This window comes from Molothrus aeneus, chromosome Z (assembly GCF_037042795.1).
Source record: "Molothrus aeneus isolate 106 chromosome Z, BPBGC_Maene_1.0, whole genome shotgun sequence".
Lineage (NCBI taxonomy): Eukaryota > Metazoa > Chordata > Aves > Passeriformes > Icteridae > Molothrus > Molothrus aeneus.
Window position 1 is genome coordinate 37,500,456 of NC_089680.1, and position 27,070 is coordinate 37,527,525.

The window sequence follows — 27,070 nt, forward strand, 5'->3', positions numbered from 1 at the left end:
CCTGCCTCATCTTTTCCAAGAACAGGAGCTGAGGGAAGGGCTAGTGTGAACTGAAGAAATTGAGGGAAAATGCAGGAAAAGGCACAGTGGCTGATGCAAAGTGCTTCCCTGCCATCTCCTGGCCTTCCTCGGTAATTACAGAAGAAAGGTCTTCGAGACTTGCAACTCTGGTTTCAGCAGCCGTGTGCTATAACCACAAAACAAGATACATGGTCACCACATCATATGCATATTGTGGCTCTTAAAAGTAAGGTAGTCACAGCGGGACTCGGGTGACTAAGGAAGACTAAGCAATGATTGAAAAGTTGCTAAAGGAAATAGAGGCTTTAGGAGGTGGGCTGTCAGGTCACAACAGCCATTCACGCAAGTTGCCCACTTTCATGTGATGAAAGGACATACGTGACATTCCAACATGTTCTGGAGGCAGTCCTTAGCCTCAAGTGAGAACTTGCAAAGATGAAACACCATCAGACCTTCGACCTATGACCAACACGCAGAAACATGATTTTATTCCCACCGGAGAAGTCACACCAGGCACAGAGCTTTCCCTTTGCCTGTGGAAGAACTGGACGTGCCCTGTGCACATACTTGGTTTCCTAAGTAGATGTCTTTGAAATTCACTGCCGTCTGCTGGGCACCAGTGACCTCTGCCCTCCCTCCTTCCTGAAAAGGAGGCTGCAACAGCACAAGTAGGACACAGTACTGCAGGATTCAGAACTTCTATAGTAAATCAGATAAAGATACATTATAGTAAGTTTATCTCCTACTAAATCCTTGCGACGTATTTTCCTTTCTGACATTTCAGGTAGTACACTTTTCTGATTTGAGAAATTAGGTATTAGAATTTATTTGAAGATTTCTGCTGCCAGTTTTTTCTGAATTGATGCACTTTTATCTATCCGCAGAAAGTATCATACCTAATGAAAATAATAAAAAGTGCAGTCCTTCAAAATACAAAATTTATAGTCACAAGAAAGCATATAGTTGAAATCTGTTTCCATTAAAAAATTATTAATTTTTAAAATTTCAAAAATATCTGGAGAAAGACAAGAACTGAAACAAGCCCCAGCTTTGCAATATATGGATTGCCTGGATGATAAAAGGCTTATGTTTGCAATTAAAATCTCAAGCAACAGAATGATTTCACCAGAAACATAAAACAACAGATTGACTTCCAACACACACTTCAATAGCTCCAGAACTGACCTAACAAGCTCACTTAAATAGGTAATTGTTACCTTTGCGGTAATGCAAAATTTAGACAATTCCTGGCTTAAAGGCATAATCAAGTGAGATTCGTAGATAACAGTGCTGTCATAAGAGAAGTTCCTTTTTTATCACGAATTTAAAAAAATTAGTCTTTGTTGCTGCCCTTTATTAGAAAATAAGTCTTGATATATCAAGTGTATGAAATTGTGTATAAACAGTGAAGTGTACCAGAAATATTTTATTTCCATCAGTAAAAGGAATGTGTTTGTCTTACAGTAAGCAAAGGACAAAGTTTGTTCAAAAACTTTTATTTACTATAAAGACAAAAAACACCAAAATACGTAGAAATTATACTATATAAAATTGGTTCAATGGGGTAAAAACTTTTAATTAAAATATCTTGATATATTTAAAATAACAAAGGATACAATGAAGCCAAATTTCTTAACCCAGAGATTTCTGTAAAATTTGTTTGCACAGTAAGGTGCTAATAGAAGTTAGCCCTTAAGCCCTGGAAGTCTTAGGAATCAGTCACATAGCAAATATAATTTCATTGTGAAAGTGAACTTTGGTAGAAGAAACTCTATAGGACACCTGAGGTAGTAGAAACTGGAATAAACAGCAGTAGACGTTATTTACAACTTAAGTACCAAATAACATTAAGAACACAAAAATAATTACACAATACAATTTTCAGTCCAGCTTTGATCCAAAGAAAATAAGAATATTACATCACATCTCCATTTTAAAAACACCACAATTACCAGCAAGCCGAGGGAAATGCAAACTCAAACAAATGCATTTGGACACCTAAGAGGCAGTTTGAGTTTGAAATGTGGTAGGCATGGTGATCTACATAGTAATACTGATTAGCTGAGGTTCATCAGTTTATACAGTTTACATTTCTGCCAGAAACAGTATTAATCTGAAAACTGATCTTCCAGTACATGAATTGGCAAGAGTGCATCCTTTAAAGCTTGCACATAGGAAAGACTTGGAAACAATCTTATTAGAATGAGAAATTCTAAAGTGGTCAAAAAAAAGTCAAGTACAAAACAAAGCTACCAAACTTCACATTTCGGTATTATCTTTTTAACTCTTCAAAGTATGCCAATCTTCAAAAACAAAGGAATGTAAAATTTCCAAAAGAAACACATTCACAACTAATGACATGGTTTTTTTTTTTTTTTATTAGTATGAGCACTATCATTCATGTAAACTTATATTTAAGATGTCTTGCTTCCAATTTGTATTATACACTTTTAAGGTACTATAGCTTATTTAGTTTGTCCTGAGTCTTTGAAAATAACCAATTCTATTTGAGTCCAACAATCCAACTGGCTTCTGAAGAGTTATAACATGAACAGTATTTTTTTTTCAAAATGGATTAAACACAATCATTATTAGATTAAAAAAGATCCCCATTTTTAAAAAAGCAAAAGAAAAAGCTGCCATTTTCCTTCAGAATTACATGCATCAGAATCTAAAAACCTGCCTTTAAAATAATTTTAAAAAACTGTTTAAAAAAAACCCCCACATCTCCTAAAAACCAACAAGTTTTGCACTACAGGTGAAGCTTTACTTCACATTTTACTTTATCTTGATCTTCAAGAGTCCAAGTTTGTTTCTTGTTAAAATAAATACCTTTCTTATGGTAATATTTTTAACATTTTCAAATTAAATTACCACTAATGGCTACAGTAAATAGATGATGTACGGCAGAAGGAAAACAGCAGGTAAAACTTGTTATCAGTAGAGAATGTAACCTCAGTTTCTTTACACAAAGAATGAGATTTGCTCATTTGGCACCTGCTCACACTGAAGTACATGCCAAAGTCTCCCATAAAAACTTTAATGGAAGCTGGGTTTGGGGGGCCCTTGACATGAAACTTCTCTAAACGATTTGCCAGAAGAAACTGCTATATGAAAAAAAAGGCTCAACAACTTCTAGCATGGTTCAGACTAAGTTGCTTTATACAGAACAATCTTGTTTATTAAATAACCTATACTATCAGAGCCTTCAACATCCTTGTTGAAGGTGGCATTTTATCCCAGATTTCCAGCAAATCTGGTTTTAAAACTCTTGTGGCAGGAAAATATTCCATGACACAGCTTGCATCTTTTTTTCTAAAGACTATTTTAAAATATCCCCTTTTCATGAAAGTTAAAAATACAAAGAAGAACTTTGATTTCAAAAGAAATTACATGGCCAGCAGTAAATGCACAGTGAACCATGAGTGCCTGCTCTTACTTTATAGGAAGGCAAATGTTTTTTTTTAAAGTTTCCATCAATATTTGGATTTGTTACTCAGAGAGCATCAGGTAATTAAAAGGGACAGATACACAATGTCCTTTTAACCAGTATTGAAAACTTACTAATTGCAGAGCATCTACATGTGAAATTGAACAGTGATTGCAATATTAAAATAGATCTTGAGCCTCTCAGCTTCTAATAGTGCTGAAAAAGTGCTCTAAATAAAATAAAAGTCACTTATCTGCTAAATAATCATGCAGATTTAAGGAAAAATGTTTTTATGTTAACATAGAGCCAGATGTTTGAAAAGGCACAGTTTACAAATCTCTGCATGAATTGTCAAATGTTGCATACTGAGCTTAGGTAAAGATTTTGATTTGTCAATCACATACTTAGGTAGGGTCCTCCACTGGCCTTATGCTCTTGATGTATCTATCATTAAAGCCAGCAGAATAATATCATTTGCTGCACGTAACTGCACTGCAAGACAGTTACTGTATATTCAGTAGCATTTTCTTCAGTATTTCAGCCTTACAAATAAGTAGCTACCATGTAGTACGGAAGACTGGGTGTTTCAGCAGCTCCCTTGAAGGTGGTCTGTCCTGAGGTTGAAGTTCTAAACACCGAAGAGTCACATCTTTCAAGCCCGGAGACAGATGTGTAGGGATTGATGGAGCAGTAGTTGCACTAGCAATCTGAACAAGGGGAAATAACTTTTTAGAAGTCAGCGATAATGCCTCCTCTCCTAGTCCAAAAACATTCTACAAACTGATATTGCAGCTGATGAACTTTTCTCCATTCAGCATGTTTCCTACTGCAGTTTGAAGATTACATTACTACTTTCAGTTTATTGTCCTTACGCCTATTGCTTTTTAATTTGACTCCCTCCTGATACTTTTCTCTAAAAGTTCTCCTCACAGCAAGATCTTGCAGTGTTCATCTCAGAGCAGGCCACAGGAAAAACTCCTACAGCACACATATGGACATTCTTTAGTCTACTAGCTGCATTCACTGTTAACTGGCATGAGACACCATGGAGAGAGATGAAGCTGAGCGATGTTATGCTACAAGAAGTTACACTGGGTGTGCTTTCTTGCACTGCCTTTAGTGTACTTCTGCTACTACTCCAAAGGCAAATATTTTTCAGAAAGACACAGATCCCTTCCAATCAAATTAATTTTAATGTTATCTAGCTGGATTAAAGCAGGATGACTGGGAACACTAGAGTGGCACCAGCAGATTCACAGCGATGCAGAACCAAGACAATTACATCTCTTAGCACAAGTGATTTTACTTAGAACATTTCTGAGCACTGCTGTGCAATGTCTGTTTTCTGCAAACACTTCCTTTACTTGCAGCAGTATTTTCTTCATTCATGTCTACAGTTCAACTGGACCTTTAGAATTAAAAATAATTAACTGATTTTAGTATAAAAAATGAATGCCAAGATGAATGATCTAGCAAGCAAAGGAAGGGGCAAAAATCATATATAGCATGGCATATTGGAAAATATCTTTCAGAAAAATCTGATTGTGGAACATTAGGCTTTCATAAAAGGACTTTCCCCACTGTGAAATATGAATACTTACTTACACAAATGGTTTATGGAGAAAAGAGCTTCTGTATTTTACAGGAACGTAAGAAAAAGTTAACATCCCAGTCTTCTGCCTAATTTAAGATCAACTCTACTCCTAATTTTTTTTTTTAGCCTGTTACACTATATTTTTATAGTGTAGATCAGACATTTCTAAGCAACCTGGTCTAGTAGAAGGTGTCCCAGTACATGGTGGGGAAGGTAGAACTAGATTATCTTTAAGGTTCCTTCCAACACAAACTATTCTATAATGATTTTGAATATCACGTATTCGTATCTCTTTTTTGGTATCAGTTTCTTTGTTGTTTTTTTTTAAGAAGCAAGTATGATGATATTGGTACCAGTACTGCTTCTGTGCTAACAGCTCCAACATAAAAAAAAACCTATTGCAACAACCCCGCTACACACTTTCCTAAAATTCACATCGCTGTACACAAGATTACGTGTCTTTTTTTGTAGTATATTGGTAATAACAAAATACTATACCTTAAATATCAGAGCAAGATGATTGGAGTGTTTCTCTGCGTTCCAAGGAGGTTTAGCACAAGCCATTTCTATGACAACACAGCCAACACTCCACACATCACAGCTCCTTCCATATTGCTGACCTCTCAGGACCTGAACAGACAGACACCAAAAATCAGATTATATAATTCAAAGTATCTTAGCTCTAAGTCATTTAGACGTAAACCTCAACACATCATCAAACAAGTGTATTCTGATCAACATTTCAGGCTAAGAGAACGACCAGTGATGTAAATGCCACAAGATTTACACAGGTCTAGAGAACTAGTAAATAAAATGCTTGACCAAGTAGCAAGCAAAGTACCTTGCAATGGCTAGTTTTTGAGCAAATGGTCATTTGGGCATTAGTAGCAACACTTGTGATAACAATATCTTGTAGCAACTGCTTGAAACAATGATAGCAAGAAAGAAATGTCATCATTGCCATGATCATTCCCAATCTTTAGAACAAAGGCATTTAAAACACATTTGAATCACATAAGGCAATTTTCTGTTATTTGGCTACATGAATTAGCTCAAAGACTTCAAACAAACTTTTTGAAATAGCTTTAAAAATTGGTTTCTTACCTCTGGTGCCATAAATGCAATAGTTCCCAACAATTGTCCCTGAAACTCCCCAGCACCAGTTCCTTTTGATGCCAACCTGGCTGCAGCTCCAAAATCAGCAATTCTTAATCTATGACCTGTGCTGTCAATTAGCAAATTGGCACCTGTCAACAGTACAATAAAAATACTACTAGTTGGCTTTCTATTACAGGGAAAAAGATGAACATTTTTGCTCCCTGCACCTCAAAATTATAAAACAGTTTGACATTCCCCACCTCAGTATCAAGGAAATCTAAAAATCAAGAATATGGTCTAATAACCTCACTTTTCTGTTATGCCAGAATGATACTGCACACAGCTTGAGGCTGTTAAGAGATTTTGAGAGGCAATCAAATTTTCAAAGGAGGGCAAACACACAGGATTCTGGAACAATGCCTGGAGATGGTATAATGGAAGAAAATGGTGACTCAAAGTCCTGGAGGCTTTCATTGCCTGTAGCTCCTAATGAAATTTGAAGTTATTTCATGATCAAGCAACCCTGAGTTGCTTTAAAGATGTTACAAACAATATAAAGTTTTACTGTTTCAAAAAGAATTAGTAAAGACACATTTGCCCTCAGAATGTTCTACTTATATAAATATACCTCCAGTTCACAGACAGCTATAGTGACATTAAAGGGAAAAATTCAGTAAGACTGGTATTTCCCAGTTAAGTTCACATTTTACTCAGGGTGCAACTGTATTTATGTTCAATTAGGATGGAGTAAGAAAACTCATCACAGTATCTCCACACATTAGAAATCTGGCCTCTTTATCTTGGTTTGTTCACATATTTTACTATAATTTCAGCATAAACATTAATTTAAGTAGCGGTAGTTTTAAAACTGCATGGTAACTTACTAGCTTATTTTAACCAACTCAGACAATTTTTCCAAACTATTAGTACAGGTAGCAAATACCCACAAGCTTGCCACAAACATTTTGATTAATTTCAGTAGCATTTTGATTAATTTCAGTTATGGAGTTTCTTATAAATGATCAGACAATCCCAGTAGAAATACCACTCCTGAGATGGTATCTGAGAGAACAAACAGATCTCAGGCCAAAACATATGCTGCTTTTTGAATACTCAGTCTAAAAGAATTTATCAGTTATTCTCACCTTTAACATCTCTATGGATTATCTGATTCTCATGGAGGTAAGAGAGGCCACGTAAAAGCTGTTCTGTGTAATTAATAATAACTGATTCTTTGAAGGCTCCATATTTACTTAACAAATGAGCAACGGAACCCCCTAAAAGACAAAACAATATATTCTATCAACAATTAATACATTCTGTTAGTAGAGTGCAACACTGCATCCTAAAACTGGAACTCTATATTAGTATTTCTAAGTTATATTTCTCCCTTCTCTTCCTCCCAAAATTTAAATAATTTAAAAATTTTAATTATTATTAAAAGAATTTTAAATAAGTTACGTCGTTCATTCTTCAATTACTTTCTAAATTGAATTGTACATATTAAAGAGAAAAGTCTTCATGCTTTCTAATGATTTTATACTTCCTTAAAAACAACACTTTATCCACACTTCAACATTAACATGTAAACAGCAGAACATTAACTATTTTTTGAGGCAATAGGTAAGTGCAACCTCCAGCAAGCATTCCCTTTAAATATTTTAATTTACGTTTGTTATCATCCAATACATAGAACTATGCAGACAATCAAGGAAAAGCAGTATCTTCTTCTATTTTCAAAAACTGGTAACAGATTCTCAAGATTTTGGATTTCAAATTTTTCTCTCAGAGTATTGTAATATAGTCTGGGCTTGAATGAGGTAAATGCAATTCCTGACATTTAACTACCTAAATAATAATATTTCAGAAAAAAATTACACTTAAAAGGTTTAGCACTCTAAATTTTGAGAAAATATTTCTTGCACTACTTATTGTAATGAAATATACTTGGGGGCTTTGCATGTTAGCACTCTGACCATAATTTAGGGTGCAATGCTTTCATTTACAGCAAATAAGGATGTATAAAACACCACTTGGTAACTGGACAGCAGCAAACATTCATAAAATCAATAGAACTACTTCTCAAAATAAAGACAGATTTTCTTGTCCCTGGTCTACACATTTATGAAAACACTTCAATTTTTTACTAGATTACCAGTTAAGAGGTTTAAGGTTTGAATTAATTTTTCCAAAAGCACTACTTACTACTTATTATTTTAAACTTACTTTAAATGTTCTTAAATACCTCTACACAATGCCTGACACAATTCTTATGAAAAATCTTGGGACAAAATAAGTGACAGGTATTCCAAACTTTCTAGGAAAGTTATTTTTAACAATAACCTATACCTACACAGATACACTGAAAATGCACTTCAGTTGGAAATAAATCAAAATTTACAACTTCTCACTTGGAGTCGGAAATGGAAAGAACAGTCAGGGTTTCCAACTGTTTTAAGAGATTAGGTTTGGAAAATTCCAAATCACAAAAGGATGCACCATTAAGAATATTGCTACAACCACTTCAGCTGTTCTGTAAGTAGACCTTTACACTGACTGAACACAGCAATGAAAATATAAATTCACAACCTCAAGCCATGCAACACTAGCAATACCATTTCAAGACTCAAATGTTATTTTCATCAGTTGTTTACCTGCCATCCATTCAATAAACAGGTTATAGTTGCTCTTCTCGCATGTAGCACCCAACATTCGAATAATGTTAGGATGGTTCAGGTGACTCATCATCCTTATTTCTTCCCTCAGTGCTTCAACCACCTCTTCTTGCTCAGATGATGTGTTCCTGACATATGTCACCTGTTTTGAAATATAACATTCAGACTTACTAATTTAAGTACAAGTCCTGTAATCGCCTTTCAGTACAGCAGCAAGAAGAGGTTTTCACCCTCTGGAACTACTTTTTTACCTCCAACCCCACCAGTTGAGAACATATCTCCATGTGAGACAGTCATAGGAAATTAAGAGGGATCTTCTAGGGTACAAACAAAATCTTCTCCAAGTACAGAGTGGGGAAACATCCCTCTTTTTTCAACTCTGTTTAAACTAGGAAAAAACCCTTGGTTTCCCAGTATTGAGAAAAACAAAGAAAGAAAAGGCTTGAAATGGGATTCTGAATATCCCTTATAAAATTTTACCAATTAAATGATAAATGTTTCATAACTAAAGCTCTTACAGAAATTCAACTTGACATATCAGAAGTAATGTAATTGGAGCCAATCTCAGCTGTGATCCATACTAAATATGACATACTGGTATGCTGCAGGGAATTTCCCCAGGCATTACCATCATCATCTCTCCAGGATCACATGGACAGTCCCACTTTTTCACAAGCAAAAGAGTTTCAAAGAAGGAATAACTGGTGGCACATACTCTTTCCTTGAGCAACTTCAAAACATTTTCTCTACCTCATAGGTAAAACTTCATTTTTACTTCATTTTCTACACTTTTATCATTGTAGAACTGATAAAAGTGTTGGGACTAAAATGCCCTCTGTTTTGTTACTACTAATTCAGCCCTAGGGCAGCTCTAGTGTGAACAATTTACTCACACCTGAAACCTTCAAAAATCTTGACTGAAGCATGTGCCTCTTCTCAGCTACAACTTCTGTATCTATTAATTTACATAGTAAGAATACTCACCTCCAAGCTACCTTTAGTTAGTTAGCAAAGTTGAATCAGAAGATACAAATACTAAACTATATTTCCTCCATTTAAAGTTATAGGGAAAATATTCCTGACAAGTGAGGAGAAATTATTTAAAATAGCAACCTTGCAAATAGGGCATTCATTTGGAATCAAGTTATCTGGGCTCCATTCTTAACTCAGTCACCATTTTATGAACTTGATAGAAGAGAAAACACACTTGAAGAACTATGGAAGAAAATGGGCATAGAACAAAGGACTTTTTTTTTCACTCTAAGAAGACTAGAAAAGCTTGTATATATTAAGTTAATTCATGCACATACAGGTTTTTTAAATTATGTTTCTTGTAAGAACACATGACAGGGAGTAGAAGAAGCAGGAACACAAGAGGTCTGAAAGAGAAAAAACAAGAAAGTGAGGTACTTTCCTGAAGTATTTACCTGTTTTACAGCCATTAACGTCCCTGTTCCCACATCTTGAGCTTGGTAACAGGAAGAGAAAGCTCCAAGACCAATTTGCTGACCTTTAAGCCATTCTGCATCTTCTCTGTAATGGTGTTTTGCTTTGGTATGTCCAGGCAGGGTTTCTGGTGTCTGCAAATTAAATTCAAAATCAATTCCAAGTTTACTAATATGCATCTAAAATATAGACATTCTGAAGTGTTAGAAAATATCCAAGCTTACATGCCTCTCCTCTCCCTTACACTTCCTTGAACTGCTAGTTATATAGGTTCATATAGTTTATAGTTATATAGATGAGAGCACCAGAGTATTCTGTAACCCACAAACTCTACTACATGAAACAGAGCTTCCTCTGTGTTACTACATGAAGGTGAAAGGCAAGATTAGAGGACACAAGTAGGAAAACAATTTTTTTTTCTATTCCTTGACTCACATTTAGTTAAGGCTTTAGCTGGCACCTACAGTAAATGGAACCAAAATCATGTTGTTTCCTATTTAATTTATCCCTCCAATTTTATGCTTTACATGTTGTTACCTCAAAGGATCACAAATAAGCTTAAGGTAAGGCTTTAGCTTGCACCTACAATAAATAGAACCAAAATCAGGCTGTTTTCTATTTAATTTATCCCTCAAATTTTATGCTTTACATGTTGCTGCCTTAAAGGATCACAAATACAATACCCCTTTAATCTATTATTATTTCTTGTGCTTTTTGTTTATTTGTAAATATATATGGGGTTTTTTTTCCTGACTAATAAAGTATCTCCATCTTCTCTCAAGATAGGATGACAAGATCTTTTCCCATTCTTTCTTTCAAAAAATTAGTTTGGTTATGTACAATTGCCTTCAAAGTAAATCAGCATTAGGACTCAGTACAGTTCTACTCTTGCTTAAAATTTTTTGTTTTATTTCCTAGTTTCCCCAATTTTACACTTTTTTGTCACTTTAAATGTTGATACATGATATAATGTTTCTCTTGCAAACACCTTCTCTAGATTTCTTAATAACATGGAAGGATTCCTTTAGTACTCTCAAATTTATATCCCATTTCCTACGAAAGGGTATTGAGCACCTTCATGTTTTCTATCACTTTTGAAATATAATAGCACTGCTTTATCACTTCAGTGACCTTCAGTTGAGACTTAACCTAAATTCTCATGCGTATACTTACATCCTGCTGAATGATTATGATATCTTCACCATTTTCAACCTGTAGCTGGGGAATTACTGGCAAGGCATCTTGGGATGCTGACATTGCCATAGCAATAGCTAAAGCTTCCTCTTCTTCAGCTTCCATCTTTTCCTTGCATTTTTGATTATGATTTACATCATCTTTGTAAGTATCATCATTTTCTGCCCGCTCAGGAGAAAGAACTGCAACTTCGGACTTGAACGTAACTGTGCCATCACTTGTTGGCATGGAGGCCTCAAGCAGGTCCTCAATACTGGAATTGAGCTCTGCATTAACATCCAGCCGGCACTTCTCATCTACTGGTGTGAACACTGTCTCCTCGCTTGGTATAACTGCACTGCTATTGCCATCACATTGGGGAATATCATTCAGGTCAAGTGTCATACTGCTTTTTAAGGTTTCTCCTTGCTTGTTCACATCACCTGGGGTGGGTCGTGATGGCTTTGGCCTATGTACATGACTGGATGGCAATGGCCTGGCTTGGGTGAAAACCGGAGAGAGTTTCTCAGGTTCTTTATTTTCAGAACAGTTTCGCTGAAACTGGAGAGAAAGTTTCCGCTGTGTTTGAGGAGAAGGTGAGGGAATTTTGCAGGGAACAAATCCCTGAGGTCTGAGTTTAGAGACATCTGTTACAGTGCCAGCTGGTACAGATGGGTTTGATGGAGACAGAAGTGTTGGGAATAGTGACTGGGAATGACTGGATGAGGGAGAAGAGTTCACACACTGACTGTGGGGTTTTCCTTTTGTTTGAATGGCTGGTTTTGGTTGCTCAGTGGTTACTGATGAAACAGGAAGTCCCATAGCAAGCCCAGCTAGCATCTCAGAAATGTCATCTGGACTGGCACTCAGTTTTCTGTCACTTAAACCTTTCCCACTTTTCCCTGATAACTGGACAGTATTATTAGGAGTATTATTTTCTGTATTTTCTGGAGAGTTATCTGGCACAGGTAGGTGTAAAAAGTCTTCATGTCGGCATTCCCCAGAGTGCATTTCTTCCATGCCCAGCTGAATGGCTTCTGCAATTTCCATTTCATCTGCTATTGCCATCAGACGTCGACGCATCCTTGCATAATGAGTTGAGCTTGTCACACTCAACATATCTAACAGCTTTACAAAAATATGGGGCATTCTTGCTACCATTCTTGCTGCACTCAAAAATATTCTCCGTGACAGTTTGCCAACCATTGAGTGGGAATTGTCAATTGACTGCAAGGCGAAATTTAAGAGGGAGAGAAGCTTCTTATACCTAAAAAAAGAAAAGTGGTGTTTTATAAACTGACATACTCTAGTTAACTAGTATCAAAAAAGCGGTTTCAAAACAACGTATTTAGTTGTCAGTTCTGAAGTAGTAAGGAGATTTATTATTGCACTGGTGCTTCAAAAATGCTTCACAGGTCAGTTGTTTTTAAAAAGACAACTACTCACTCTGTAAAGCAAGCACACTTTGCATATAAACATATGTTATTTGTTTACAGGAATTAGAACAGTTACTTTTATGAAATCACCAACAACAAATTCAACAAAGACTAACATTTGTATAGAGTACAAGAAAGTACCTGTCAGCTACAGTATCGGCCTGCAAGACATCTCCACAGACAATGTGGGGATAAAATTCACTAGGAAATTCCAACAGAAGTCTGTCTATTAGACAAAGTCGCCCCAGCAGTGCTTGCCAGTTGCTAGATTCAATTTCATTTCCAAGAATACAGTTTAAGACGTAATCAACACCTCCGATACCAATGGATCCTATAAAAAAGTTGATAAAATGAAGATTAGGTATTATGTTCAGAGTCTACACAAAGATCAGAACTATATCATACAGAATTACTCATTGTTTGCCCAAATTAGCCCCCTTCCAAACTGTTGACAGGAATACTGTTCTCTTTGCTTGTACTTGATAAATTCCAGTATTATTTGCTTGCATAATTTACTTGTATATGAAGTTATTACCAGATTTAAGTATTTCTCTCCCAACTGCCAACTCGCCCGCTTGACCTTTACACATCTCCAATAGCGTTGAGACTGAAAGTTGACTTGTTCGACTGTAAGAAAGTAAAACCAAAAGAAGAACTCCTTTAGCAAATGCTTTCAAGGAAAAACATCCTATTCATTATACTTAGAAAATCATCACCTAGGAATTATGTGTAAAATGATTTCACACCACCTTATTCCAGTAAATTTCTATAACCCACTCTTGGTAAGCTTACCTTACAATGGTAGGGTAAAGGTTGTGACATTTTTACCAAGATACTTCCAGAAATGTAATGTCTATCACTAATATACAAACAAAACCTCAAATTACCTTGTTCTCTTGCCAAATGTAGCCAAATGCATAAAAACACTTCTATTTTACTTACTACTTTAACTTTAGATATTCTCTTGCTAGACTGCTGCTGGGGGATCTCTAGCTGCAGTTTCAGAAAAAAATGCTGCTTAGAAACTAAACCTTGAGAAACAAAACTCAAGCTTGTGGAGTTCTAGTTCATCTAGTTTACAGTACAGGAAAAGAAATGGTTGGCCTGGAAGAACAGACAGGGTAGCCTAGCACAGGAAGACTCAAGCCAAGGGAGTTCACCCTAAATAGCTATCTCCTACCATTACAGTTTGAACTACAAATCAGAACTATAATGTTACTGCTACTACTTCATGGCAAACATGTTACAACTTCTGCTGAAGCACGAAGAGTACTAAGGAGTACTTGCTAATAGCTCTAAGGAGAGTCATGAGAAATAGGCCAAAACAACAAAAATGGAGATGGGAGGGATGGGTTCATGACTACACCTAACATCTTCCTTTACTTTAAGGGGGACAAAAAGCCCTTATGAAAACAAACTATACAATCACTTGCCTGCAAAGCCTACATATTTCAAGCCAGAAGTTTGCAAGCAGCAGTTAGGCTAGCAAAACAATGACATATATTTACAACCTACACATTTTATTTTAAGACCAACTGGTTACACATGAATAGCAACAAATGAAGCTTTAAGGTATTTCAGTATTAATCCAAAATGAAGTACATGAGACATCATACCTGTTAGCATCTGCACATTTAACTAGTATTGTCTCTACAACTGGCTTGAGAAGTCGCTGTAGTTTAGTCCTCTCTGCCAAGGTATGACAGGGAGTGTACACCAGCATGGCTCTTAAAGTTTTCTAAGAGAAAGGGAAAAAAATACATATGAAATCCAACTAGATACACAATTTTAATTTTTTTAAAGAAACGTAAATAAGCATTGAAGAGTTGTAAACTTAGTTCTACATAAATTGTGTTCAAAATGTCAGTGAAATGTTCAAAGGATAAATAGCTTACTACATATTCACTGCTAAAACTGGTCAACTCCTCTTTGAGAGTGAAAAGACATAGAAATACTGTCAATACTTAGCACTGTGGCAAGTGACAGTGAAATCATGTCCTTTCACTTATGATGAGTATCTTGATCACCCCACTTTCAAAGCATACTTGAAAGTCACCAGTGGTGCTCAACAAGTATTAGGATTCCTGATTTCACCTATCTTCTCCCATTTCCTCCTCCTTCTAAAATGAAGTAATGTAAAATTAGTGGAATACAACAAGTAAACAACTACTTACTAAAGCAGCAACATACACTTTGTAGACAGGGTCAGCACAGACCATGGACAGCACACTGCAGCAGGATTCTACCACCACATCTCCTGAGATACTGGTCTGAGATGACCCACTAGCTGCTCCCAGAGCTCCAGCACTTGTGTTGTTTCCATTGCTGCTTCCAGAGTTTCCAGTGCTTTCACCGTTAGCCAGTAACAGAGCACCACTAACATCATGGGAAAGACGTCTAAGTGCCATCTCTCGTATATTCCAGTTTCGAGAAAACAAGCAGCCAACTAGCTCCATCCCAAATACCTGCCAAGGAAGAAAGCAACATTACAGGAGTCAAAATGAAAAATGCTGCAACTTAAGTACCTGATAAAAGCAGTGAAAAAGAGGAAAGATATTTCTAGTTAAAAATCATCAAGGCTGACAGCAAAAATATGTCCAAAGGCACAGTGTATTACAAAAGATTCTGTGATAGAAATAAAACATCGTCAATTAGATGCTACTTGGTTCTATAAAAACTCTGTTAAGAGAATTTTAACTACTAAGTATGAAATCAGTTTCAAGACATTAACAGTCCTGAAATCAAGGTCTGGCTATACCAGACAAAAATAATGGCAGAAATAAAGGAAATACAAGTTCTATTTTTAAGTGCATTTACCCCATGTTCAGCTAAACCCATCTTCACACTTTAGAGTCTATTAGGTCTTTCACAGAAGAGAATTACCTGAATCCATGGCTCAGCTGAATCTTTATATGTAGAAGGGATCTGCTGGACTCCATAATGAGTAAGGTTAAAATTGCTATCTTGAGTTCTTCTCTGTGATCCAACTGCTGACTGCTGCTGAGATTGTTGCTGAACCATACGGAGAACAGAAGAATCCACAGGGCTTGGTAATTCATGACTATGGATCAAGAACAACACAGATTGCAAATTAAATATCTGAGGTAAATAATGCAGCATATTCAGAAATATCAATTAAAGATCCAGAAACAGATAGCTTATTGTACACCAACTGAATCCTCACCTATAGAAATCATGAGATCTCCATTTAGATCTACAGAGTGGACAGATGAGTGGCTCTCTGTTTCTTCTGCATTCTTCTGCCCCTGGAATACAGCAACAGGATCATATGCACTGAAGTTTTATAGTGTACAAAACCAGAAGATGGAATAACTACTTCTAAGTTTTACTGAAGAACATTAGTTTCATAATTAATGCTTTTGAACTAAGCCACTTTCAACAGCCTGAGCATTAAAATATGGGTGCTTAAACATTTTTTTCTGCATGAAGAAATGCTTCACTTTAGTACTACAATTAATACTTTAATTTATGAACTGAAATTCAGGTCCTTTTGTACCTCAAATATACAAAAATTTTATTTGTTAATGCAAAATGCAAATATTTCTATATTTTATTTGATGTATTATAGAAACACACTTCATAATTCATTATATAACCCTAGCTAGCTTTACATGACTTTTATGCATTCTAAAGCCAATTCACAGGGAGCTGAAAGTCTGTTCCTAACCTTGTTCTAATTAGACATATTGTTTTCACTCAGGTGAACCTCTAAACCTGCAGGTAACTTCTCTATCAGAGCATCGAATTACAAACTTGGTTTGTGAATAACTGATGAAATAAGGTGTATCAATAGTACCTGAATGATACCAAATTTTCAGAGTTACCAGTCATCATATACAAGCAGATTTCTGTTTTTTTAACTGAACATAAAACAAACAACTCAAAAACATATGAAGCTATAATACTTTTGCAGGTTTAGAGTCACCAGAACTTGACAAAACAAAGATAGCATACATATTGACATGCAGTGGTGGTGTAATTTGTTTCTGCAGCCATCTTCACACACAGTTAGACTCTCTTCATCCAGCATGCCTAACAAACAAATGGGGCACATCTGTTCTTCTTCATCCTTCATACTACAAAAAGAGACATTTGTGATTGTAGAAGAGGCATATCAGAATTCAGAACAGGCTTTAACAGTGAGAAAAGATTAACTTCCAGTTTGGAACAATCACTTCTGGATAACTTTAGGCTATTCGTGAATCGTTCTCCTAAACCTTGGTCTGAATAAGTAAGCAACCAGATTTTTAGAAGCACTGAGTACAGACAACACTTTGTTAAAAGGAAAGGGAAAGTCACAAAACACATGACATGTTTTCAAACTAGGTCAGATACCAATTAGAGATTGAAAGGCCCAGCTTTGGGCACTTAACATTTTTTCCCTAAGGCTTCTTTAAACAAACCAACCTTCACTTTTTAATTTATCATTTGGGTTTGAAAACCCAACAAATTCTTATACTTTGAAAACTACTCACATTCTTTTTCATCACATTTCTTTCAAAGTATGGAGTCACAAGGCAGTTTTTAGCCTTTTACAAGAAATTGTAAATACTCTTTGATGAGCATATTAAAACTCAAAAACTAAACAAATACTCAAGAATTTTCTGCCACTACCAGAAACTGATGGAACAGATTTGCGTAAACACTAACATACATGTCATACACAGATATTTAAAAAACCTATTCTCCCTTTTTTGCTGTTTCTGTTTTATTTTTATCCGCTTTAATTTTTAAATGGATAACCATTTGCCAAAAAAAATTCTTCTAAACTTAAACAACATGCAATGAAAAGCACAGATTTTAAATCTACTGCAATACTGTTTAAATATGCAAAACTCTAATTACTTATGGCAAAAAAAAAATTACAGTTGGTGTGCATCTAAAACTTTGCAGGCATCCTGCATTTGTTCACCAACAATATATTTTCAAAATAAAATTAACTTGTATATGTATTATTTCTATACACATGTATTCCTTTCTATTTCTCTGTAAATGCTTGCAAAGCTGTTTATTCCTTGAAAGCTCCACAAAGTAAGCTTACAATTAAAAATAATTCTCCACGTGTGTGTATATATATATACATTAATTAGAAACTTATTTTTGACAAATTAGCAGTAAGCAAAACATAATTGCTAGTCACAGGAACTATCAGAACTGAGTAAACTTCTAACTCAAATGAATCTGATACTCAGTGTTATTCAATTCCTATATCATACAAATTTATACTTGGACAGAACAGTAGACAGGCAGAACAGTAGCTTCTCTGATTGAATCAGTATTGCAGGGTGAATCAGTACCACGAGGTGTACTGGCAAACAACTGAAAATCTTTCCTCCTGTAAGAAGTGATAACTAATGCAGCAAAGTTCACAATCCTGTGGCGAAGAAAAAGATTTCCTACACAAAGCATTGACATAAAAGGAACTGGCTTGCCAGGTAAGTAGTTCCAGAGTAATTATGTATTTAACAACTTTGTTTATGCAACTTATTTACAGAGACAGTTTGGAAAAATAAGTAAAAATGAGTAAAATAAGTAAAAATAAGTAAAAGATGAAATGAGAATAAAGTCAGTCTGTATATCAGAATTATAAACCTGTCTGAATATATTCATCTTACTATATGCTCATTATCACAAAGTAACATATCAAGGTACTCCTTAAGTTAGATTCCACTTCATACAAAACAAAGCCTCAATTAGGCTTGCTGTCTTTGGTCTGACCTCTCTAAATGAAGTAGAGTTTACCCACTAAATAATGCAAGCACAAATTATTTGTTAAAAAAATTAATCAGTATCTTTTCAAAACCATGGAAAAGTATGTACAAAAGAACTCAAGTAGAAGTAGTCAAGGAAAAAAATATGAAAGAATAACACATCACTGGAAATTCATAGACAAGGCATGAATTCACAGGCAAGGCATAACTAGTATGTTAATAGCTCTCTTAAAATAATTTAACCAACCATTTTTAATTAAGTAGTTTTAAAAACATATGCTTGCTTCTGTTTTTATATTTATGTACGTGTTTATATAGTGTGCATTTAACCTAAACATTTTTCAATGTATTGTCAGAGGCACAAGCTTTTCTCCAAAGAAGGACAGGAGACAAAAAAAATCACATTTATTCTTTTGTTAACATTTGCACAAGTGCTGTACTAAAAAAAAAGTTGCAAACAATAGGCTCCCAAAGTTGACGTATGCTTCAATCTGCACTCAAGATTTAAAAGTTTGTTTCGCAAAATTATTTTCACAACTTTACTTAACATCTTCCAAACAGAAGTTACAAAACAAATATGCCCACTTGGTACCACAATGACTAATGTATGCTTGACTTGATTGCTTGCAAATGCAGAGACTTAACGTGGCTTGAAATGAACGCAGCTTTGAACAAAAAGAATGTAGGTGACTCTGAAACTACAGAATAAAGCTTGTAATTCCTTTAAAAAATACTAACCTGTTTTCTGAACTAGATGTAGAAGTACTAGATGATGACAATGTATGAGAATTTGACATGCGTGAGACAAACTTCTGGATGGTGTTACGAGATGGAGCTTTGATCCTCGAGCTACGCCTACTGTGATATTTCTGGAACAAACTCTCAACCTAACATCAGAAAAAGATAGCAACAGTCTTATTTATGCTATGAATATCTTGTAATTAAAAGTCATATTACCAAAGCGTAAACTACTGCTAACAGGAAAAATCTATTCACCTTCACAATAATGCATTAGCAGTCACAGCAGCAATTTCAGAAGTCTTACTACTAAAAAGATCACAAGAAACATTTTACACCAAAAACTTATCTGCTTATTGAAAATAAATAAAAGCTTAAAGTATACACACAATTACTTCAAAATACCCACATTTTTTCTTCCTTTTAGCAAATCAGTGAGACAGATCTATAAATCTTAACAGAAAATCTCATGAGTTGAATTACTCATCAAACTACAGCTCTCTACTATTTATACAGTTATGTCTTATATATGCAGGTAATTTTTTCCACTTACAAAACTCCTGAGACTGAATTAAAGATATAATTATAAACATATATTCTTGTTACTTTGAAATCTAACAGTTTTCAGTATGTTTCAGATAGGGTCCTGAAGACATTATGGAGTGTATTCTAGATCATCATTACATCTATCAGAAATTGATTACCTCAAAGTTCTTCAACGTCTTTCTCCAGAGCATTGGATCTGAAGGTTCAAGCTGAAAGACCCTCAGCATAACAAACAGCAGATGAATACAAAATGTCCCACGGCCGCAGCTACAAGTCTGCAAGGAAAAGAATATCCTATGGTTCTACTGACTTGACAATTTTTCCACATTTAAGTGTATCATAGAACATACCCACCCCTCAACAAAAATAAGTATTTCATATATAGGCATAAATGTTCTCTTGCATAACCTTACAAAAACAGAGAATTCCTAAAATATTATTCAGAAATGCATACATGAATGCATAAAATTACGACACCAGTTTTCAATTTATTTTCTTCCCCTGCCCCCTCCTTTATTTTATCAACTGAAACTATTTTTATGCTTCATACTGCAAGTATGATGTCACAAGATGACATCAATCAAACTTAAATGACATGCTTCTGTTCACCCGACCTGGATGTGTCCCAGTACTGCATCACATTAGTACCAAGAAAGCCTATGAAAAGGATCTCAATTATGTGTATGAATGAAATTGTCACACTATTAAGAGAATTATGTGTTTGTAATTTATACGCATTCCATGAACAGAGGAATTAATTGACCAAATTTTAGCCAAGAACATCTAAGACATATAATTCAGAGATACTTCTAAGAATGAGTCTATTTTTCTTTTAAAAAAGAGAAGCTTTTCAAATTTAATGTAATTTGCAGATTACAAACCAATTTTGGTAGTGCATGAGTACAGATTAGAACTTTTAAACATTAATTTAGAGAACAGTGATCATCAATTGAATGAATCTGGCTTTGAACAGTTTTCCGAGGTTAACTATGAATTGATAAAAGCTATGGACAACACAAAGATGTTCCCTACCTGAGGCCCAATAAACACTCTGTATTTATTATCAGGGCTGTCGCCTCCAATTAAGAAGGAGTTGGGTCCTATCTGCTGCAGCAAGTACAGCCTGGCTCGCATCACTTTGTTGACTCGGCGATTTGTCTCCTCAGGGCTGTACGGAGAGAAGCCATCCGGAGATGGGGCTCGTCGAGGCGGTGTGATCCGTCCGCTCTGAAACTACACAATGCCACCGTCATGAGCAGCCAAAGGACAAAAAAATGTTTAAATAGGTATGGTTTGTTTATCTATTTACAGAGTAAGCGTCCCCAAAACCTGGAACTACTACAATCTGTTCGACTATATGATTTAAAAGGATTACTTTTCTCCCATGCCCAGTAGCCAAGGGCAGAAGAAAATTGAAATTCTGCAGCTGAAACTTGTCTGACACCAGGACACAAAAGAAGTCTTTCAAATTGCTTCTTATTTTCATGTTGTCATAGGTTGTCTTACCATATTACTACTGAATTATCAATTGTAATTCAATCTGAAGATAATAAGAGACTTATTACTCCATAAAGGAGATTATTCTATATAGCTGTAACACTAATCTATTTCCTAAATGAAAAAATGCTATGACTGCAGGTTAAAAAAGGGAATATAACTTTAAGATCAAAAGTTTATTTTCCAAAGAAAATAAAAAAAAGATACAGCTTGCTCCCTTTTCCACCAGTTAAGCAACTTTTAGATGAGGATGTTTTGGGGTTTTTTTAATATTGTTTCCCCATAATCAAAAAGTAAATGGCCCAAACATTTTGGGAAGATTGTCTTCATTTAAGTTCTTCACATTTCTAACAATATGAGATGTACTAATGGTTCCATCCCATTTCAGATCTTCTGCTTTTATTTGTATGCATTGAATTTCATGTTAGGATGAAAGTAATAATGAATTCACTGTCCATCATATAAGTAAAATATAAACTAGATTTCTAATGTTTTTAATGCGAAGAGTTAATATAAAACAAAAATCCCAAGCAGGTAAAAATAGTTGTTTTCTCTTATTTAACCTTTCAATTTCTCTTGTCAAGAGGAAAGGACCAGTGCTTCTGTCCTGTAACTTCTGATACTTATCTCTAGTTCAGAAGAATGGCAGTACATATTTTAACTGATACTGGAAAAACTTGTTTAGAACAATGGGAAAATAAAACCAATTAGATCTTATTTATCCTCTAATTGCATTGTGAATTGCACTGTGAATTTAACTGTTGATGACCCTTTTTACAACAAGCTAGAGTGTTAGATATTGCTCAAAATATACTCTTGGTCTTCTTTAATTACGCCAGTTACTCTTGCTCAAAACATTCTATTCTAGATGTTCTCCAGAATGCAGTGATAGTAAGTGTAGACTTCTAACAAAGTACATGCATAAGTCTTCCCTAATCTGTACATAAAGGTAAGTTCTAAAATAGAGGATCACTACAGCATACCAGTAAGACTTTTCTACAGGAATTTTCATCTCATCCACAGTCCCATCCTTAATGGAATATACCTGCCCAGAGAACTGACAGGCAGGAGACACTGACTACAGTTATTAAAAAAAAGAAAGACAAGAAAAAAACCCCCCACCAACGAACAAAAAAAACCCCAAACCAAACCAAACAAAACAACAACAAAAAAACTACCAGTACTTCTTCATGCTAATCAAGCTAAGAAAACATACATGTATTCATGATTGAGTACTTATATTTCTTTGTTTATTCCCTAGCAAATGAAAGCAGGACTGAAGGAAAAAGAAAACACACATGAGAAATACCATATGAGATATATAGGTCACTCAAGTGATATCCTGTAATAACCTCCTTATATCAGCATCTTGCTCTACAGAGGAAGGACCAGCTGCCCCTATAAGCAAGATTGTAGAATATAGCCAAACTGAAAATTACATCACAGCTTGCAACTTACAGGCACTGGAGACACCCTTTTTCTTCTAACACCTGGTGATTCAGATTTAACTGTCCTAGCAGATGATGAAGAGGAGCTGCTAGGAGAAGGACTACGTCTTCCTTTTTGCGTAGGTGAAGAAGCAGTGCTATGTCCTTCAGCTTGAGGATCTAGACAGAGTTTGTTCATTTCTGTTCCATCTACTTTTCCAGGGATAGGTTTCACCACCTTGCAGGAATTAAACCAGATGTTAAAATTATTAATTGGTAATGTCACATTAAAGCAAAGCAAATTAATCAATAATTCCTTTGTTGCAATTAAGTTGTTATATGGATATCCAAATACTTCTTACGCCATACTACTAACATTTGAGAGGAATTAGCTTAATGATCTATATGCAACACAAAAGCAAGAACCTTTCTTCCTGTCAGTTTGTGCAGCTTATATTAGTTATGGCAAAAACTGATTTGATTCTCAAAGTACTCCTGTAACTATCATTCATGATACCTAAAAAACCAGCTGTTTCCCCATTGGGATAGTAGAAGCCAAGATAATTTTCTTCTCTACAGGTACTGTTCTTATCAAGAGCTATAATACTGGATCCATGCATTCCACACAGTACCAACTGAAAAATACTAGGGCTACTATTTCTTTAACACAACACTTTTGCAAAACAAAGACTTCAAACATGGAAGTAATCCAGCAAAATTAAGTATCCCATTCTTTGTAAAAACCATGCCCAGGTTTTTTGTCTGCCATACAAGCAAAACAGCTACACCACATCCAGTACTGAGCTAACCACTATGCATGGTGGATAGAGGGGATGCTCAAGCAAAGGGAGCACATACACAGTAGTGCTTTGTTACTAAATTTTGACATTGAGAAGTGGAATATTTCAAGACATTAGTTCAGCTTTCTGCCAGCCAGACCCACATAATGCATAAGAGTAACCTCCCTGGGAATCAAATTAAACACAGTCACATTGGGTAGATTCAGTTTTAGTTCTTCATTTCTCAATGTCTCAGAGGCTTGACTCAACACTGGAAGGAAGTTCCAAGCAACGACTCAGATAAACAGAGCATATCTCTCCTAGAAAGTTCCAGAAGTCTCTTTAAGACAAAAACTGAAAGGGGCTTTCCATCCTCAGGATAGTAAGAGATACTTGGACTCAATGCCCAGTTACAAAAGCAAACGGGATACAACAGAAATATAAAGAACAGTGAAAACCCTTTTTTCCCTCCTATCAATTAATGCAGTAATATCAAAGCAGTAATGCCTCTCCTTGTCTGGAAGATCAAAATGCAAATTCATGTACCTATGGACAAACTACTTGTGTTAAAAACATCAGAAGTGCCAAATTATAGTAACTGAGAATCTAGAGCACCAAATCTTGTATTAACACATCCAAAAACCTCAAGGGAAGTGGGCTGAGCAGGGAAATAATTTCAACCTAATAATTTTTTAAGTTAAAATTGTGTTATTTGAACCTTTGAGGTAATGGGTTTGGTGCACTTTTAAGTATTTTCAACATTACTTCTCACAACAGAACCAACAGAACCTTCTTATTTCTGTTCCAGAAAAGCTGTCCCCAAACACTTGCCTATTGCATCAGATAATCTTAACTTTACATTAGTGGTACATGGGAGTCATATCAACCAACTATGTTCATAGGTAAGTAATAGGTATTAATTAAGCAACATTATAGTGAATAGAATTGGAACTACTCCAAAAGTATTTCAGGTTTGATCTACCTACGTTTCTTAAAAGCCATTTATGCCAAAGCAGGATCCAAAAGGCTAAGAGAACACTGCCTTGCAAACTTCATGAGAGCGGAGAGCTGGCTGAAGGAGCAGCAGAGCTCGCGTTTGCTCCAGGCTTTAGCAGGTTTTTACCCTCGGTCGCTGGAGGGCAGCAGCGCCGCAGCCGTGCGGGACGCGCAGAGCGCAGCGCCGCGATAACGCCTTGGCTCAAAAACAAACAGCAACAACCGCGGGACGCTGCTCTCAGCCGGCCCCGCTGCCCTGATAAACACCGCGCAGGAAACGGAGCACCACAACTACGAGTAGAGAAATTGTAAAGAAAAAAAGGTTTCTAATAGAAAGAAATTTAAGTGATTTTTATTTGCAATAGCTGCTACAGATACTGTCCTTCCATCAGTGACACTCACCACAGGGCCTCTTCTGCTTCTTCTTTCCAGCCATTCATGCTTCCAGGCTGGCATACATGTTGCCTTGAGTTTCTCCCTGATCATGCGCTCTTCTGGGCGGTCATCCATCTTCTGCAACCCCCTAAGGGTTTCTTTATTCTCCATGTCACGACTACAGCAAAGAAAAAAAGTCATAAACACAATTAATTTCAGTTGAAGTATAATGCCACAGCATTCTTAAACTTTGTGCCACCCTATTCCCCCTCTCCTTACAATGCAGCTGCTAAAACATTATTTCCACCAGACTACAAAATGCCTTTTAAGAGTTAGAACTAATCTCTTCTGCCATTTGAAGCAGAATACCTGTTTACAAGGATATTTCTTTAAAATGTGTGCACTGCTTGTAGCATTGAATACCCAGTAAAAACGAAGATCTTGGCAAATACAAAACCAATACAAAAATTATCCTCTATGTAATGTCAAGCCATTAATCAAAGGCTTCACAAATGTTGCAATGGTTCATACATTTTTTCTTCATTTAAAAATTATTTACCAAGTTAATATTAATTAAAGACAAAAATTTCCCATAATCATAGCACACACAAGCATGAAACTATGTACCTAGTGCTTCTTCATATATTAACTCTGCTCAAAAACAGAGAACTCATAAACTAACACACAGTAAGTATCAGAGAATACTAAAATGGCCTGGGTTGGAAGAACTCTTAAAGATCATCTAGCTCTGACCCTCTCACTGTGGGCAGGGACACTTCCCACTAGACCAGGCTGCCCCATCCAACCTGGCCTAAACTGTATTTAAACTAGACACAGAAGTCACAAAATTAAGGCTAGTGGCCTTGTGAGTTCTTTCCAGGTGACTAATGGCTCATGAGCTCTTAAAATCAGTAAGAGCAAAATACAGTAAGAGCAAAAATTCACAGCAAGTTCGTATCTGTAAAATGAAAATTTAATCCATTTGGGCTTGTACTTTTTCACCTACAGCAAAGTAGTTCCTTGTGATTGCTGGCAACAACAAAAAGGCAAGAATACTGTCAGATACTGAAAAACAAATATGAACAGTCTGGAAGATTTCCTGATTCTGCTGAGCTATCTGCTAAATCACCAAGAAAACCACATTCTTAAGCAGCAGCACATGATCCCCACCCATCTTCTTGAAGCCAATCTCTTTCAAAATAAGCAAGCTTGATTAAGCCAACTGTCAGAATGAGATTTTATTCTAAAAATAAAATCACAACTTAAAAAGAGAGTAAATAATAATTTAGCTACAAGCACTGCTTTCTTCCATGCAATCTCAGCTTCTAAAACATTTAACCATGCAGTCACAACTGCATTTATGTATGATGACCTAAAAATATATCCCCTGCAATCTTCATTGCAATAAAATTATGTTAAAATTATAATTCTTATCTTCAGCAGCATTGTATTACTGAGGTCATTTATCACAAATAAACATGCTTTAAAGAAAATGAGAAGTTTTTGCAGGTCAGAAGGAGAGTACTGTTATTTTTTTTCTTCTCTTATTGTAGAGACAAAGGAAACAAAGGATTGTGAGGCAGGAAATAATACTTCCTGTTCAGTGCTGAAATGTAATAAGCAGATGGACACTGTAAAGAAAATATATTTTCTTTCAGGCTAACTTCTAAACCTACTATTAATAACTGATTTTAGATACGCAGAACTGTGTGATTCTAGTGATTAAGGACTTAAAAATATTTATAAGTAGAAACAAAATCCACCTAAGAATGAATGTTTTTTCAGAGGTAGTAAAGCATTCATGCTTGCTTAATTTTAAAAGTAATGCAAATGAATTCCTGCCTTCTAGATACAGACACAAAAGTAGTGATAATTAATGAAAACCAAAGATATTATAGCAGTAGGTAGAGTTCAAATGAAAAACATGCCTGAAAATTTCAAATGCAGAAGAAACTACTGTATAAATAGTCAACTTTAAATTTTTTCCTCAGTCAAAAAATCTGTTCAAGGACAAAAAATATTTTATAAGAACACAGCTCTTAAGTAACATAGGCACAAGTTAAAACATCATTATTTTTTATATTAGTTACTTCATGGCATGAACCAT

General features: G+C 35.5%; 1 protein-coding gene across 1 annotated transcript; it reads right to left on the minus strand.

The window, feature by feature from the left end:
* Nucleotides 1-1,432: 1,432 nt before the first annotated feature.
* Nucleotides 1,433-27,070, minus strand: MAP3K1 (mitogen-activated protein kinase kinase kinase 1). Its single transcript, XM_066569762.1, has 20 exons — nt 27,054-27,070; nt 24,991-25,141; nt 22,845-23,051; nt 20,922-21,122; nt 20,048-20,164; nt 19,344-19,492; nt 16,849-16,970; nt 16,058-16,139; nt 15,757-15,934; nt 15,048-15,338; nt 14,490-14,611; nt 13,409-13,500; nt 13,015-13,204; nt 11,438-12,704; nt 10,246-10,398; nt 8,798-8,960; nt 7,289-7,420; nt 6,150-6,292; nt 5,544-5,675; nt 1,433-4,158 (listed from the first exon to the last, which is right to left on the minus strand). The coding sequence occupies exons 1-20, from the start codon at nt 27,068-27,070 to the stop codon at nt 4,009-4,011; spliced, it is 4,059 nt and encodes a 1,352-aa protein (XP_066425859.1). The 3' UTR covers nt 1,433-4,008.

Bases quoted from the DNA above. Each gene is read 5' to 3' on its own strand.
- MAP3K1 (XM_066569762.1), bottom strand. The intron at 23,052-24,990 runs GTGAGTGTCACT...AATTCCTGCAAG, and splicing joins GAAGCAGAAGAGGCCCTGTG to GTGGTGAAACCTATCCCTGG. The intron at 16,140-16,848 runs GTATGCTATCTT...GCTGTATTCCAG, and splicing joins CCACCACTGCATGTCAATAT to GGGCAGAAGAATGCAGAAGA.